The 13,283-nt window shown below is 46.8% G+C and overlaps 1 protein-coding gene across 1 annotated transcript; it reads left to right on the top strand.

Moving 5' to 3' along the window:
• Positions 1-3,213: 3,213 nt before the first annotated feature.
• Positions 3,214-3,969, top strand: FAM243A (family with sequence similarity 243 member A). The gene has a single exon (XM_035017706.1). It carries the CDS (start codon positions 3,214-3,216, stop codon positions 3,967-3,969), a length of 756 nt encoding a protein of 251 aa, XP_034873597.1.
• Positions 3,970-13,283: the final 9,314 nt, after the last annotated feature.

Raw genomic sequence — 13,283 nt, 5'->3', positions numbered from 1 at the left:
GAAGGAAGGAAGGAAGGAAGGAAGGAAGGAAGGAAGGAAGGAAGGAAAAGAGGAAGGGAACACTTTCCATTTTTGTCTCGGGGTAGACAACTTACTTCATTTCAGTGTTAGTCCTCAGTCTTGATTTTTCTTTTTAACTTTTCCTTCCTTTTCTCCCCCTTTGCCCTTCCCTCCATGACTTTTTTCTTTTTGCATCGGTCACTGCCAAGCTCTCTGAGGGTCTGTCTTCCCAGACAGTCTGTCTCAACAATAACAGCCATTTATTAAGCTCCATGCCAGTGAATTATATTTGCTACTTCATAAGTCCTTGCCTCAATACTTTGCCATAGGTATTCTCCCCATTTTATAGAGAGAGAAGTTGAGGCTACTGAGAGTGGAGCTAAGATTTGACCCCTAGGTTTATCTGGTACCAGAGCCTCTGCCCACGACCCCAGTGCTCAGATTTACTCTACTTCCCTACACAGCCCAGTGGGGCCACATTCACACCCATCACCTTGGATTGACATCTGCTTGGACTCGCCATCCTGGCATATCACACTCTGAAATGAAATCCACACAAGAAAAGGCAAGATAAGCATTTGATTCTTCTATTTATTAATTGGCAAAATAGTGCCATGGTGCTCTCCAATGTCATCTCTGGGCAACAACAGATTTTTTTGAGTGTTTTTTTAATTGTGTTATTTGATTTGTTGTTTGTTTCAGTACCATTATGAATTCAAAGATTTTTATACATTCATTCTGCTTCAATTTCTTGCAGTCATTATTTATTTCTTTATTGATTGATGCTCAAATTCTTCCATTGTTGGCCATGGGAGCCTTTTCAAATCTTGAGTCCTTCCAACAGAACCTGGTAGTCTTGATGGCTTCCTTGCTTTCAAGCTGGACAAGATGTCCCAAGCTCGTCTTGTACATTTCCTTCCCCTAGAACCAAAGGACCACTGATTCCTCTAATAGGAGACAATATTAGGGACTACAATCTGGGGGGCAGAAGTACACACTGTGGCTGGGTTGAGTGTTTTTATTGATGTTGCTATTATTGACATGATAAGCAGGTTCATTAGTTTCAGCGTTATTTGCATATTTTAGAGAACTTTTTGTTTTATCTTTCCTTTTTAACTTTTGTTTTTAAAAAATGCAAAATGTTTATATTTTCTGGCTAAAACTATAAAACAAGGTACGTTCAGAAAAGTCTATATTTCTTGCTTTTTCTGTCCTTCCTGTTCTATTCCTCCACTTGTAGGTAAGGATTTTTTTTTTTTTTTAAGATTTTATTTATTTATTTATTCATCAGAGACAGAGAGAGAGAGGCAGAGGGAGAAGCAGGCTCCCAAGGAGCAGAGAGCCTGATGCGGGACTTGATCCCAGGACCCTGGGATCATGACCTGAGCCGAAGGCAGACGCTTAACCATCTGAGCCACCCAGGCGCCCTGTAGGTAAGGAATTTTAATTCATGTTTGGTTCATTCTTCTGTTTTTCCTACTTGAAAATATAAATAAATATCTATATTTATTTATCATTTAGTTATATGTATATATTTGCACAAAAGATAACATATGACACATTCTCTTCTATACTTCTGATCATGTTTCTCATATCCATACTTGAACATTGGATGAAAGAAGCAAAGAACTGTTGTCTTAGAATTGACCTCATTGCTTTATATGGTGTTTTCACACTGCCATTCAGAGCACAGGGGACTTTGGGACAGTGGGGAAAGGGAGTGGCTGAAAAGGGTGATTCTGGGGCCACCATTACCACTTCAACCACAGCAGCCACACCTCTGTTCTACCTCTTCGGCATTCCTATCAAATTTGGTCTGAAAAATGGTGCCCACTATTAAAAGAAAAATCCTAAGAGAAGATGGCCATAAGCTAATAATCAACCCAAGCTCACTGTTCCTGGCTTCTGAGAGGCTGTTCAGAGAACACATGCTTCATGTTAACTAGGCTGGGGAAATCTTACTGTCAGGGTTGCCTAAACTTGAATCCCAAGAAAACCCTGGTGAGAAGAGAAATACTCATCCATTCAACAGTTGAGCGAAGGACCTGATAAATCACGTTGTCCACATTGTCATTTGAGGGAAACTGCTTTGTACATTTATGAAACACCTTTAGCTCCAAGGACGGGAACAAGAAAACACAAAAGCAATTGAAGAGGCTGCTGGGATTTAAAGAAAACTCTCTTTTGCCCTGAGTATATAAAATTAAAAGTGCTTTCCAGATAGGTTACTGAATTAGCTCAAGAATTGGCAGCCCCAGTGAAAGACAGTCATGCTGGCTGAATTTCTTATACTCTTTGCCTCACCTTCCTCTGCCATCTGTGAACTCCACACATGTGCAAACTTAAACCACACACATGTGCAGGTTTCACTGGGCATGTCGTGGCTCTACCACTGGTGCTTGGCACAATACCAAGTGCTTAGTAGGTGCTCAATAAATCTATCTGGATTGGACGAATGAATGTAAATATTCCTCTTCATCCTCATGAACCAAATGGAAAGGGGTCATAAATGTGGCTCATCGCTGTTAAAAGATTGTTGTGGTGGGTAGGATTGTGTCCCCCTCACCCAAATTTTGTGTTGAAGCCCTAACCCTGACCCCAGTACCTCAGAATGTGACTCTATTTGGAAAGAGGGTCTTTTAAGAGGTGATTAAAGTAAAATGAGATCATATGGGTGGGCCCTAATCCAACAGGACTAGTGATCATAAGAAGAGATTAGGCCAGAGCTAGGATGCACACAGAAGGAAGGCCATGTGAGGACCCAGCAAGAAGGTGGCCATCTACAAGCCCAGGAGAGAGACTTCAGAAGAAGAAACCAAACCTGCCGATGCTTGAATTTTGGACTTCCAGCCTCTGGAAACATGACAGAATAAATCTGTTGTTTGAGCCACCCAGTCTTGTATTTTGTTATGGCAGGCCTAGCAAACTAATATAATTGCCAATCGCTGTCCCAAACCATGGCAGAAGCAACATCAAAGAAACATTTTTATGGTCAGCACTTCCCATACCCTATAAGCCAGAAGAAAATTGTGCTGAGTATGTGTTTCATGGTGCTTCATCCTGTCCTGCTGGAAAGTCAGGCTTTGAAAGTCAAAGTGTATCTATGTGGCTGGCCTAGCTGTAAGAAAGCCCTTTGTGAGGTCATCATGCTACTCTTGCCAGATGTGCACAGAGAGAGACATGCAAGCTTTTAAAAACACTTGAGGAGACACCATGCCTCACTTTGCAAACCCTCTTTTAAGAAACATCATCACCAGAAATCCATTTGATAGCATCAGGAGGAAGCAATGTCTCCAATATTTGAAAACCTTGAGAATGCTACAATATGATGGATTTAAGACTATATATTTAGGAGAAACCGATATCACTGAAAGTCTTGTAACTGGAGAAGATCTTAGTGATGGGTATTTCATGCAAACTCCAACGTGGTGTATTGTGCATGCTGGTAGTAATCAAGGATGGGTGCCTTGGAAGTATCGGATGTTCCTAAGAGATGAGTTATGCATCAAACAGGAAGACAGCCTCTTCTTTGAGTTCTGTGATATCACAAAGAAGGCCTATGGGAAGTGTGCCATTGTGATCAAAGAGAGAAGGCAGCAGGACAGGATGAAGCCAAACGAAGATGAAGAGCCAGAGGCCCAGGTCCATGCCCCATCAGTCATTAACTTAACGAGCATTGTGTGTTGCCCTGAGGTAGCCAAGTCCTGTGGCCATGAACTACTCTCTCTGCCTTCCCCTTACAATTACCTAAACCCTTTAGACTCAGCCTGGTCTTCTCTGAAATGGTTTATCATCAATAACAAAAAGGAGTTTTGTTTGCACTACATTGACAGTGTTTATTCTTGCCAGTATATACTTCTCAGCGATTTAATTAGCAAAGGGATTGAAAGGATAAACCCAAGGAAATGGAAAACAATAACCAACAAAGTACGGAGATGGGAAAACTACTATCTTGGTAAATTTTCTTAAGGGTGATTCCTCTTACAAGCGGTTGGAACCATGCTATGGGCATAGTCTTTACCAACTCCACTGAGCTCAACTCTGGACCACTGCAGCCAAAGATGCTCCAACGGTGACCTCACAGAGATGCTGTGAGGACTGAGATTTCTAAGGCTGTTGGCAAAGTGCTTTAGGTTTACTGGAGGTTCCATTAAAGCTTGTTGGTAAATTAGGGATCTTGACTCCCATCTTGTTAAGGCCACCTTGAGAGCTATGTTAATGGCAGGATTACAACTAACCCAGCCCAAAAGAGCTCAATGGTGAGCAGGGGTGAACAGAGCTAAAGGTTGTGTAGTAGAAATTTAAGTCAGAACCAAGTGTGTGGTCACAAAAAGTTGAAAATAGTGTACCAACCAGTTTCAGCCGACCAAAATAATCTACAGGGAGACAGTTTGCCATGAGCGGGCGTTGTGGTTCAGACAGTGGCTGAGCAGGCTCTTTGCTTCCCATTGCTTGAAAAAAGGTGTCAGAGGTTGAGTGAGAGACATCCGAGGTGAAACACCATCCAGATGCTCTAAGGCCAGTTGGTGGTCCCGATAAGGCACCTGGAAACCTGTAGCAATTGATTGATTCAACTGGGACTTGGTGGGTGAATAGGTGAAGTGAATGGGGGTCTGTGGAGCCCACTTATCTAATATTTCATCCCAACTCCAAGAATCCTCCCAGGAGGTCATTAGAGTTTGCCACAGAGTTGCATCCTGTGGCCCCGAGAGCTGAGACACCTATGGCTGGTGCCTCACCTGGCTCAAGTTTACAGCTGTTGCTGATGCAGGTTGTAGGGATTTGTGGTGGTATGTTTCACCTTTATTGAAAAAGACCTGCCTCCAATTAAACATATCAGAAATTTCACTCCCGTTTATATATGTTCAGGCAGTAATTTTACAACAGACATAATTATTCCAGAATATGTCAAAAGCAACTCATGAAAATCTCTACCTAGCTCCTAACAGAATTACCCACATATAAGATTGTGAGGCCGGGTTCCTGATAGCCAATTGCAGAAAATATCGGGTGATTTGCCTGTCTTCCTGTTTGTTTCCCTCCAGAACCTCCCTGCTGTGACAAATTACACAAACTTGGTGGCCCCAAACAACAGACATGTACTGTCTCCCAGTTCTAGAAGCCAGAAGTCTGAAATCAGTTCCACTCTGTCATAATCAAGGCGTGGGCAGGGCCACACTCCCCGCACAAGCTCTGAGAAGCAATTGTTCCTTGTTCTCCTGGCTTCTGGTGGCTGCTGACATTCCTTGGCTGGTGGCCACGTGAGTCTAATCCCTGCTTCTGTGGCCACATTACTTTCTCCTCTTCTAATTTCCCTCTGCCTCCCTCTTGGAAGGACACTAGTGATGCATGTAGGGCCCATCTGTATGGAGACGGGAAAACTACTACCTCAGAATCGTTAACTTAAGTCCATCTGCTGAGATTCTTTTCCCATATAAGGTAATGTTTCGCAGGTTCCAGGGATTGGGAGCTGGATACTTTTGGGGACCATTATTCAGCGGACCACAGATGCTAATTCAAGTCTTCTGCCAACTGAAGTATAGCATTCCCATCAGCAACTAACCTGGTGAAACAACTCTTATCGTGCGCTATGTTTCTGGGGTCTTTTTCACTACCTGTTTCACGTTATGTTTTATCTTTTATTTTTTTTTAAAGATTTTATTCATTTATTTGACAGAGAGAAACACAGTGAGAGAGGGAACACAAGCAGGGGGAGTGGGAGAGGGAGAAGCAGGCTTCCCGCAGAGCAGGGAAGCCCGATGTGGGGCTCAATCCCAGGACCCTGGGACCACGACCTGAGCCACCCAGGCGCCCCTCACGTTATGTTTTAGAGCAGGTAATAGGACTCAAACCTCCTTGGTGACTTCAGTGAACTGGCACTTGCAGGCCCCAGTGTAGCTGGCCTGGGTTTGGGGGGTATGAGTGTGTTTTGTCCCTATATCACACTTATTACACATCTGCCCAGAGTTCTGTGCAGTCATAAGCACTGACAGCTACATGTCCTTAACTCATTTAGTCCTCCCAACAGACCATGATGGAGGAACCACTGTTCTCTCTGTGTTTTAGATGGGGTAAACTGAGGCACAGAGAGATCATATAACTTGGTCCAGTGTGGAGGAGCTAAGGTTCCACCCCATGTTCACGCGTACAGCCATTATTCACGCCACCTCTCTACTCCTGGGCAGTTCATCTAATCCCATAACCATCCCATCATGGAGGTTCTATCATTTCCCTTTACAGGTGAGGAAACTGAGATGTTATGAGGTCAAGCAAGCCAGTCAGACGCTAAAGCCCATGTGCCTAAGCACCATGCTTGGCTTTGTCGTTGGAACCCAGCGTTTTGTTTTTCTCTCTCACAGTTCACGTGGCGAAAGGGTCTCCTCTGACAGCTGACAAAGCGGCCACCTCCAAGTGGATACCGCAACAAAAAGAGATTTCAAAGCGGAATTGAGCAAGAGGCAGAATGCCTTGCAAAGACATTATTTTGCAGGGAGGGGAAAGACATGAAAGGTTTTTAAGGTTCTCAGACAAATAAGATAAACCAACAGGAGCTATTTTTGTTTGAAAACCAAAACGATCTAAAAAGACGAGTTTAGGGTCCTATTCCCTTGGGACCTTGTTTGGTCATTAGGAAGGCAAGGAGGAGAAAGAGACATCAGGACAACCAGAGAGATCAAAAGGACCTCCTTTAATGTGTGATTTAGTTACATAATACTGTATGCATAATTAAGAACGCTGCTTAAGAAAGTATGTTGGGCTTTGGGAATCCAGTAGACCTCGTTGGAATCTCAGGTTTCCAGCTTATTAACTATGAGACTTTGGACAAGCTACTTCACTTCCCTGAGGCTCAGTTAAATCATTAGTAAACTAGGGTTGAGGACTTTATTTTTTTATTTTTAAAGATTTTTTATTTATTCATTTGAGAGAGAGAGAGAGCACATGAGGAGGAGGAGGGGCAGAGGGAGAGGGAGAAACAGGCTCCCCACTGAACAGGGAGCCTGACATGGGCAGGGCTCGATGCCAGGACTCTGAGATCATGACCTGAACCAAAGGCAGACATTTAACGACTGAGCCACCAGGTGCCCGGGTTGAGGATTTTAAAACGCTTCACATAAGCCATGCCACTAAACTGCATCTGGCACCTTCTGAGTGCCCCATACACTCAAGCTTCTGTTGTTATAGTCCAGGCTGGGGGCCAGCAAGTGTGCCCACACTCAGACCTGATGTCGCTGACCTCATCTCCTTTTCACTCTCTGGGGGAAATTCTTGCTGCTTTTTATCACCAGGACATAATGAGAGCAGACACATCTTAAGATACTTCAATCAAAGGAACTTTGTTCTCTGGCATTTCTTTTAAGACCATCTGTGACAGATCAGGCAGCTAACAATAATCACAAGTTTTGTCTGATGGGGTGGACAGGGAGGATGGTGAGCAGAGCCAAGCCTCTTCGAGAGCAACCTTGTGTTGCGCTTACATGAAACGAACATCAGGTAATGAGGCATAGCAGTCCTGTGCGTGTGGACAGGTCCTCTGGAAGAGATTTCATGATGTTGGTGGCACTGCTGTCCTTCCGAGTTTGGCTGATGAGACATCCCACCCTCTCTGTCTCTTTACCTTCACCAACAACAGCATCCCCACTCCCTCTCCATGGGCATGGGACTCCCAAGTAGGTGGGTGTTGGAATGGTCTGTCCCAAAATGAACCCCAAAGTGAACAGGCAAATGGAGCTGGAGGCCCAATGGATCCCACCTTGTCTACCCGAGAAGGTCCAAGCTCAACTGGGTTGAAGGAGCTGCACCTGGCCAGTCGGGGGGCTCAGTTGCCTACCCAGGCAGTGTGTACTCCTTCAATTTGTGATTGTTTTATACACACAAACCATTTGTACATACTTGACCTCATTCAGTTTAGACATAGGCAGGGCAGTGATCATTAAGCTCATTTATAAATGAAGACAAGTCCAGGCAGTAACTGACTCACCTAGGGGCATGCACAACTGTAGTGACAGGAAGGCCAGAACCAGAATCCACATCTTCTTATCAAGGAGCCCTCGTACCTGTCTCTAGCTGGCTTCACGGGTTGGTTAGGATTAGGTTAGGTAGGTCAGGTGTCAAGGCCCAGGCATCTCATTGAACTGAGTCATTTAGACAGCTGTGTTTCCCTAGAGATGATCATTTGGACGCTGTCTGGGGAGAGGTGACGCTTTCTTTTTTTTTTTTTTTTTTTAAAGATTTTATTTATTTGAGAGAGAGGGTGAGAGAGAGAAAGAGCACAAGAGGGGGGAGCAGGAGAGGGAGAAGCAGACTCCCCGCTGAGCAGGGAGCCCGATGCGGGACTCGATCCCAGGACTCCAGGATCATGACCTGAGCCGAAGGCAGTCGCTTAACCAACTGAGCCACCCAGGCGCCCGAGGTGACGCTTTCTAAAGCCCCCAAGACTTTTTGTTTGAATTATTCAGTTCCTGAAATACATTCTGTATGTCTCTGCCTCGTGAAGCAGAGTATGAGAACACAGCTGAACCTTCCTTTAGAGACTAAGGTCATCATTGGGAACATAATGTCCTAATGTGCGGTGTTCCCGGTGTGGGGTTGTGGCGATCATACAGTGAGTTCTCAGAGACTTGGTGGGCTTCATAAAGACCACCTCTCTTGCTCTAAGAGTAGTGGAGACCCAACCACAGACAGAGTTAAGAAGGTAGCCCACCTCCACCACCAAAAATCAAGAAGTGCCAAGGGGGCAGTACAAGGCTAATATGATGGATCCATGGTCATCAAGAATCCAGAGTCCTATCTTTTTACTCCACTGTCCCAACCTGGTTCCATCTTCATAGTCCCAAATGGCTGCTGAACAAGCCATTGCATTAGCACTCCGTGCAGCAAAGAAGGAGAAAGAGAGGAAGAAGTGTTCATCTCTTCCCTTTTTAAGGGGCCTTCCTGGAAGTCCCACATAACACTTCCACTTAAATGTCACCGGCAAGACTTAGTTGCAAGGGAAGCTGGGAAATGTAGTCTTTTATTTGGGGGAGGCAATGTGGATAGCTAAAATCAGGATTCTATTGCTAGGGAGAAGAGGAAGAAGAATGCTGAGGTAGGCAACTGGCAGTCTTGGCCACATTCCCTGCTCCCTTTCCTTTTGGTGTGACAGTCATCCGCTCATCAACATTCCAGCACCTTCTGTGTGGTGGAAGAGGGAACCAAAGAAAATAAGCTCTGGCCCTGGAGGCAGTCAGAGTCTCATGGTGGGGGTACCTCTCAGTCAGTGAGATGTTAGAGGTTTGGGGAGTGGGGGCTCCGAGTCCTGGGTCTGGTGCTGGGAGTCCTGGGCAGAGCCACAGAAGATAGTGTGGGGACCAGAGGAAGCGTGGGGATCTCATCACAGGGAGAAAAGGCCAAGCCAGGCAGGAGCTTGAACAGGTGCACAAAATCTACCCACCTCCCACTCAGGCAGGCAGGGGGTGTGTGAGTGAGTGTGTGTGAGTGAGTGTCTGGGTGAGAAATGAGTATGTGACCGTGAGTGTATGTCATGTGACAGTTGTGTGTGTGAGGTGTGAGAGTGTGACCATGAGAATTTTGTGTGTGTGAAATTACGTGTAAGAGGTGTGTGTGTGAGAGAGAGAGATGTGTGTGGGTATGTGGGACTCTTTGTGAGTGTGTAAGACTCTGTGAGAGTTGTGTGTATGAGACCTTGTGAGACTTGTGTGTGAGTGTGTGTGTGAAATGTGAGTGTGTGTGTGAGACGTGGCTGTGTGAACACGGGGTGTGTGCTGGGCGGAGGGGGCGGAAAGACAGGAAGAATGGGCGGGAGAAGGGCCAGGATGGAGGAGGACAACAGGGCTGAGTGAGAAGTTGTCGGGCCTCATGCAGAGGAAGGACAAGCACTGGGGGGCAGAGGCATCACTTGGCCCACCGAGGGGACAGAACCCTGCGTGTGACTTTTCAGGCCTGACCGCAGGCAACTGCAAGGCTTTACCCCGCAGGCCGCATGGGGGAAGCTGCCCTCCCCACACCGGGCGTGGGGACAGCCGGGGCCGTGCGATCTCTGACGGGTCACACATCTGCACCCCCAGCCTGGCACCTTCATTCCTGGGCTCCTTGGCCCGGGTCGTCAGGCTCCTCTGAGGCTGAGACATCCTCACGGGGAAGGGGAAGGTTTGGGGACACTTTGCCCTCTGACTCAGTCAGGTGCTCATGGGGGAAACGGAGCAGGGCCAGCTGGTCCTTCCTCAGGTGCCATCTTGTACCCTCAGAGGAAGTGGTTAAAGGCTTAACTCTTCCATTTTGGGCTTGTCGCCTGGATCAGCTACTCTGACACCTGACAGCTCAGCTCTCTCCCACCCACAAGCACCCAGAAGTGGGGAGACACCACAGAGGTTACAGGGGAATAGGGAGGAAGGTACCACCATCTGAGGGGAAAGGCAGGAGAGGATTGCAGAGCCTGGCTCCTCGCGGCTCTGGTCAAGCCACAATGGCTCTCCCCACTGCACCCAGCAGCCCTCCCACATTGGGAACAGAAGGCCTTGTGCCAAGCCAGAGGGGAAATTGAAGTCACCCCCATGGCTTCCAAGGCCTTCAGGGCCTGGTCCCGAGATGCCCCCCCCTGGGGTCCCTCCCACTTCCTCCTGCAGCCGGTCCCCCTTCCTCTGTGTCTCCTTCAGCCTTGGTCATGCTCCAGCTTCCTCCTTCCAGAAGAGCCTTTCCTTCAATTCTGCCTTCCCCTATGGCTACGGAGGTCTCTCTCCCCTCCCAGGAGGCACACAGCTTGCTGCAAAGTTGGGAGTCACAGAACACTTCTTTCACAGTTTTCAAGTTATCAGCTCCCTATGTTTTCAGGGGAAGTACCTCCAAATTTCATCTGATGGGGCAAACTGTGAATCTGAAAAAAGGACAATCAGTACATTAGAGAGTGTCCCAAACATTTGGAAACACAACGAAAATACTGAGCCAATGATTTGAAAACTAAGCAGTTATTCGTAACTAACACATTGTGCAGAAATGTTTCTGTCCTGGCCAACTGGGGGCCTTAGACGGGGCTATTAACAGCTCTGTGCCTCTGTCTCCTTATCTGAGGATAATGACAGCTGGTGGAGGTAATAGAAGTAGAGCACGTGGGAGAGTAAGGGCTGAACGAGGAGTCATGCTACCTCGCTGTCTCCGGATCTTCGCCGTCCTACCCTGGATGCTCTTTCCCAAACTCGGCTTCCGGGGCTCATGTCTGTTTAAAGCTCAAAAGAAGGTCCAGGGACCACCTCCTTGGGATCCCCTGAGGATCTGTGGTGGGTCTGGAGTCTAGCCCAGGAATCTGCATGTTAAACGGCCGCTCGTGTATGCTGATGTTGGAGAACTCAGCCTCAGTTCTCTTTTCCCTCCAGAATCTCTCCGTCATCCCCTGGCTTTGCTCCAGCACACTGGTGACCTGCACGGGACAGCTGATGTCAAGGAGCATCCATGTAAGCAGGTCAGGTGTCAAGGCCCAGGCATCTCATTGAACTGAGTCATTTAGACAGCTGTGTTTCCCTAGAGATGATCATTTGGACGCTGTCTGGGGAGAGGTGACGCTTTCTAAAGCCCCCGAGACTTTTTGTTTGAATTATTCAGTTCCTGAAATACATTCTGTGTGTCCCTGCCTCGTGAAGCAGAGTATGAGAACACAGCTGAACCTTCCTTTAGAGACTAAGGTCATCATTGGGAACATAATGTCCTAATGTGCAGTGTTCCCCGTATGGGGTTGTGGCGATCATACAGTGAGTTCTCAGAGACTTGGTGGGCTTCATAAAGACCACCTCTCTTGCTCTAAGGTATTTCAATATGTTGTCAGCTTGAAACCAATAAAAAGGTGTTGGGGTGTGTCTAATAAGATAAAAGAGGATCTCTGTGTAAGGGGATCCTGGGGCTCCCCTGTGGGAGAGAACACAGATTTCAGCTTATGCTCTCTGAAACATCTTTCAGCTACTCAGGGGCGGTCTCCTCTTTATGGATTTGCTCACGATTGTGATCCAGAGAGGGGCTGGCTAGCTGCAGGCCACATGGGGTCCCGGTTGTGGGCCTTACCAATCTCTCTATCTGCCTACATTCGCCCATGCATGCATGCATCCAACCAACAAATTCTTTAAACTCAAACCATAAATCTACTGACTTCGCGCATATGGAATGGAATGGTTGTCAGTAACTCCAGGAGGTGTTACTCATCTCCCCCTGGTGGTAGAAGAGAGTGTGTACGAAAGGTGACGGGGAAAAAAACCAACACTACAAAAAACCCATGGGTATGGTCAATGGTTTAAGTTCAATCCTTAGGTCCCCCTCTACCAAATTTTCCAGGATGACCCCATGTTCCACAGATTCCAGAGCCGAGTTTTAAGTCCGCCTAGAAAAGCGCCTGTGTTTAAAATAAATGTGACCATCCACTGCTTAGGCATATTTAGATTCCCCAGGAAAGCCAACAGCCCCCGTGCTTGGATTTCTGAGGAGCACAGCAGGGAATGCACGTGGAGGGAAGATGGCCAGAGGTGATGGGTGTGATGCCGCGTGGGAGCCAGGAATGCCTTAGATCCCCAGAGAGGGAAGGAAGCAGAGGCAGAGTTCCTAGACCACGGTGGGTGGGTGGGTGGCCAGCCAGGCTGCACAGGGCACCCTGACAAAGGCAGGAGCGTTGGCCGTGGCCCAGGGTCAGTTCTGGGCCCCACCTGAGCAAGTCAGGGAAGTGTTGGGGTCGGAGGGCAGAAATCCTAGGGCATTACACTTCTGTTCCGGCATCTCTTCATGCACCATGAGACCCAGGCCCTATTGACTATTTGGGGATTTGTAGCTTGTTGGGTCAAGCTACAAATGTAAACTCTGCTTTCTAAATTGTGATTAAGAGCATCCAGCAATCACAGTAAAATTCGAGAAAGATAGAATTCCTTTTACACCTCTTGTTTAAAATTCAAAGTTCCACCAACCTGGGCCAGAGTGGGGTGGACATCTATTAATATACAGTTGATCCTTCAACAATGCAGAGATTAGGGGTGCCAAACCCCTGTGTAGTCAAAAATCCACGTGTTTTAACTTTTGACTCCCCAAAACTTAATAGCCTACCGTTGACCAGAAGTCTTACCGACTAACATAAAGTTGATTAACACATATTCTGTGTATGTATTATATAACGTATTCTTCAAGCTAGAGAAAAAATGTTAAGAAAAACATAAGGAGGGCACCTGGGTGGCTCAGTTGGTTAAGCAACTGCCTTCAGCTCAGGTCATGATCCTGGAGTCCTGGGATCGAGTCCCACATCAGGCTCCTTGCTCAGCAGG

Source organism: Mirounga leonina, unplaced genomic scaffold (genome assembly GCF_011800145.1).
Source record: "Mirounga leonina isolate KUSES-001 unplaced genomic scaffold, KU_Mleo_1.0 Mir_172, whole genome shotgun sequence".
In the NCBI taxonomy this organism is placed as follows: domain Eukaryota; kingdom Metazoa; phylum Chordata; class Mammalia; order Carnivora; family Phocidae; genus Mirounga; species Mirounga leonina.
This window is presented reverse-complemented; position numbering and strand designations above follow the sequence as displayed.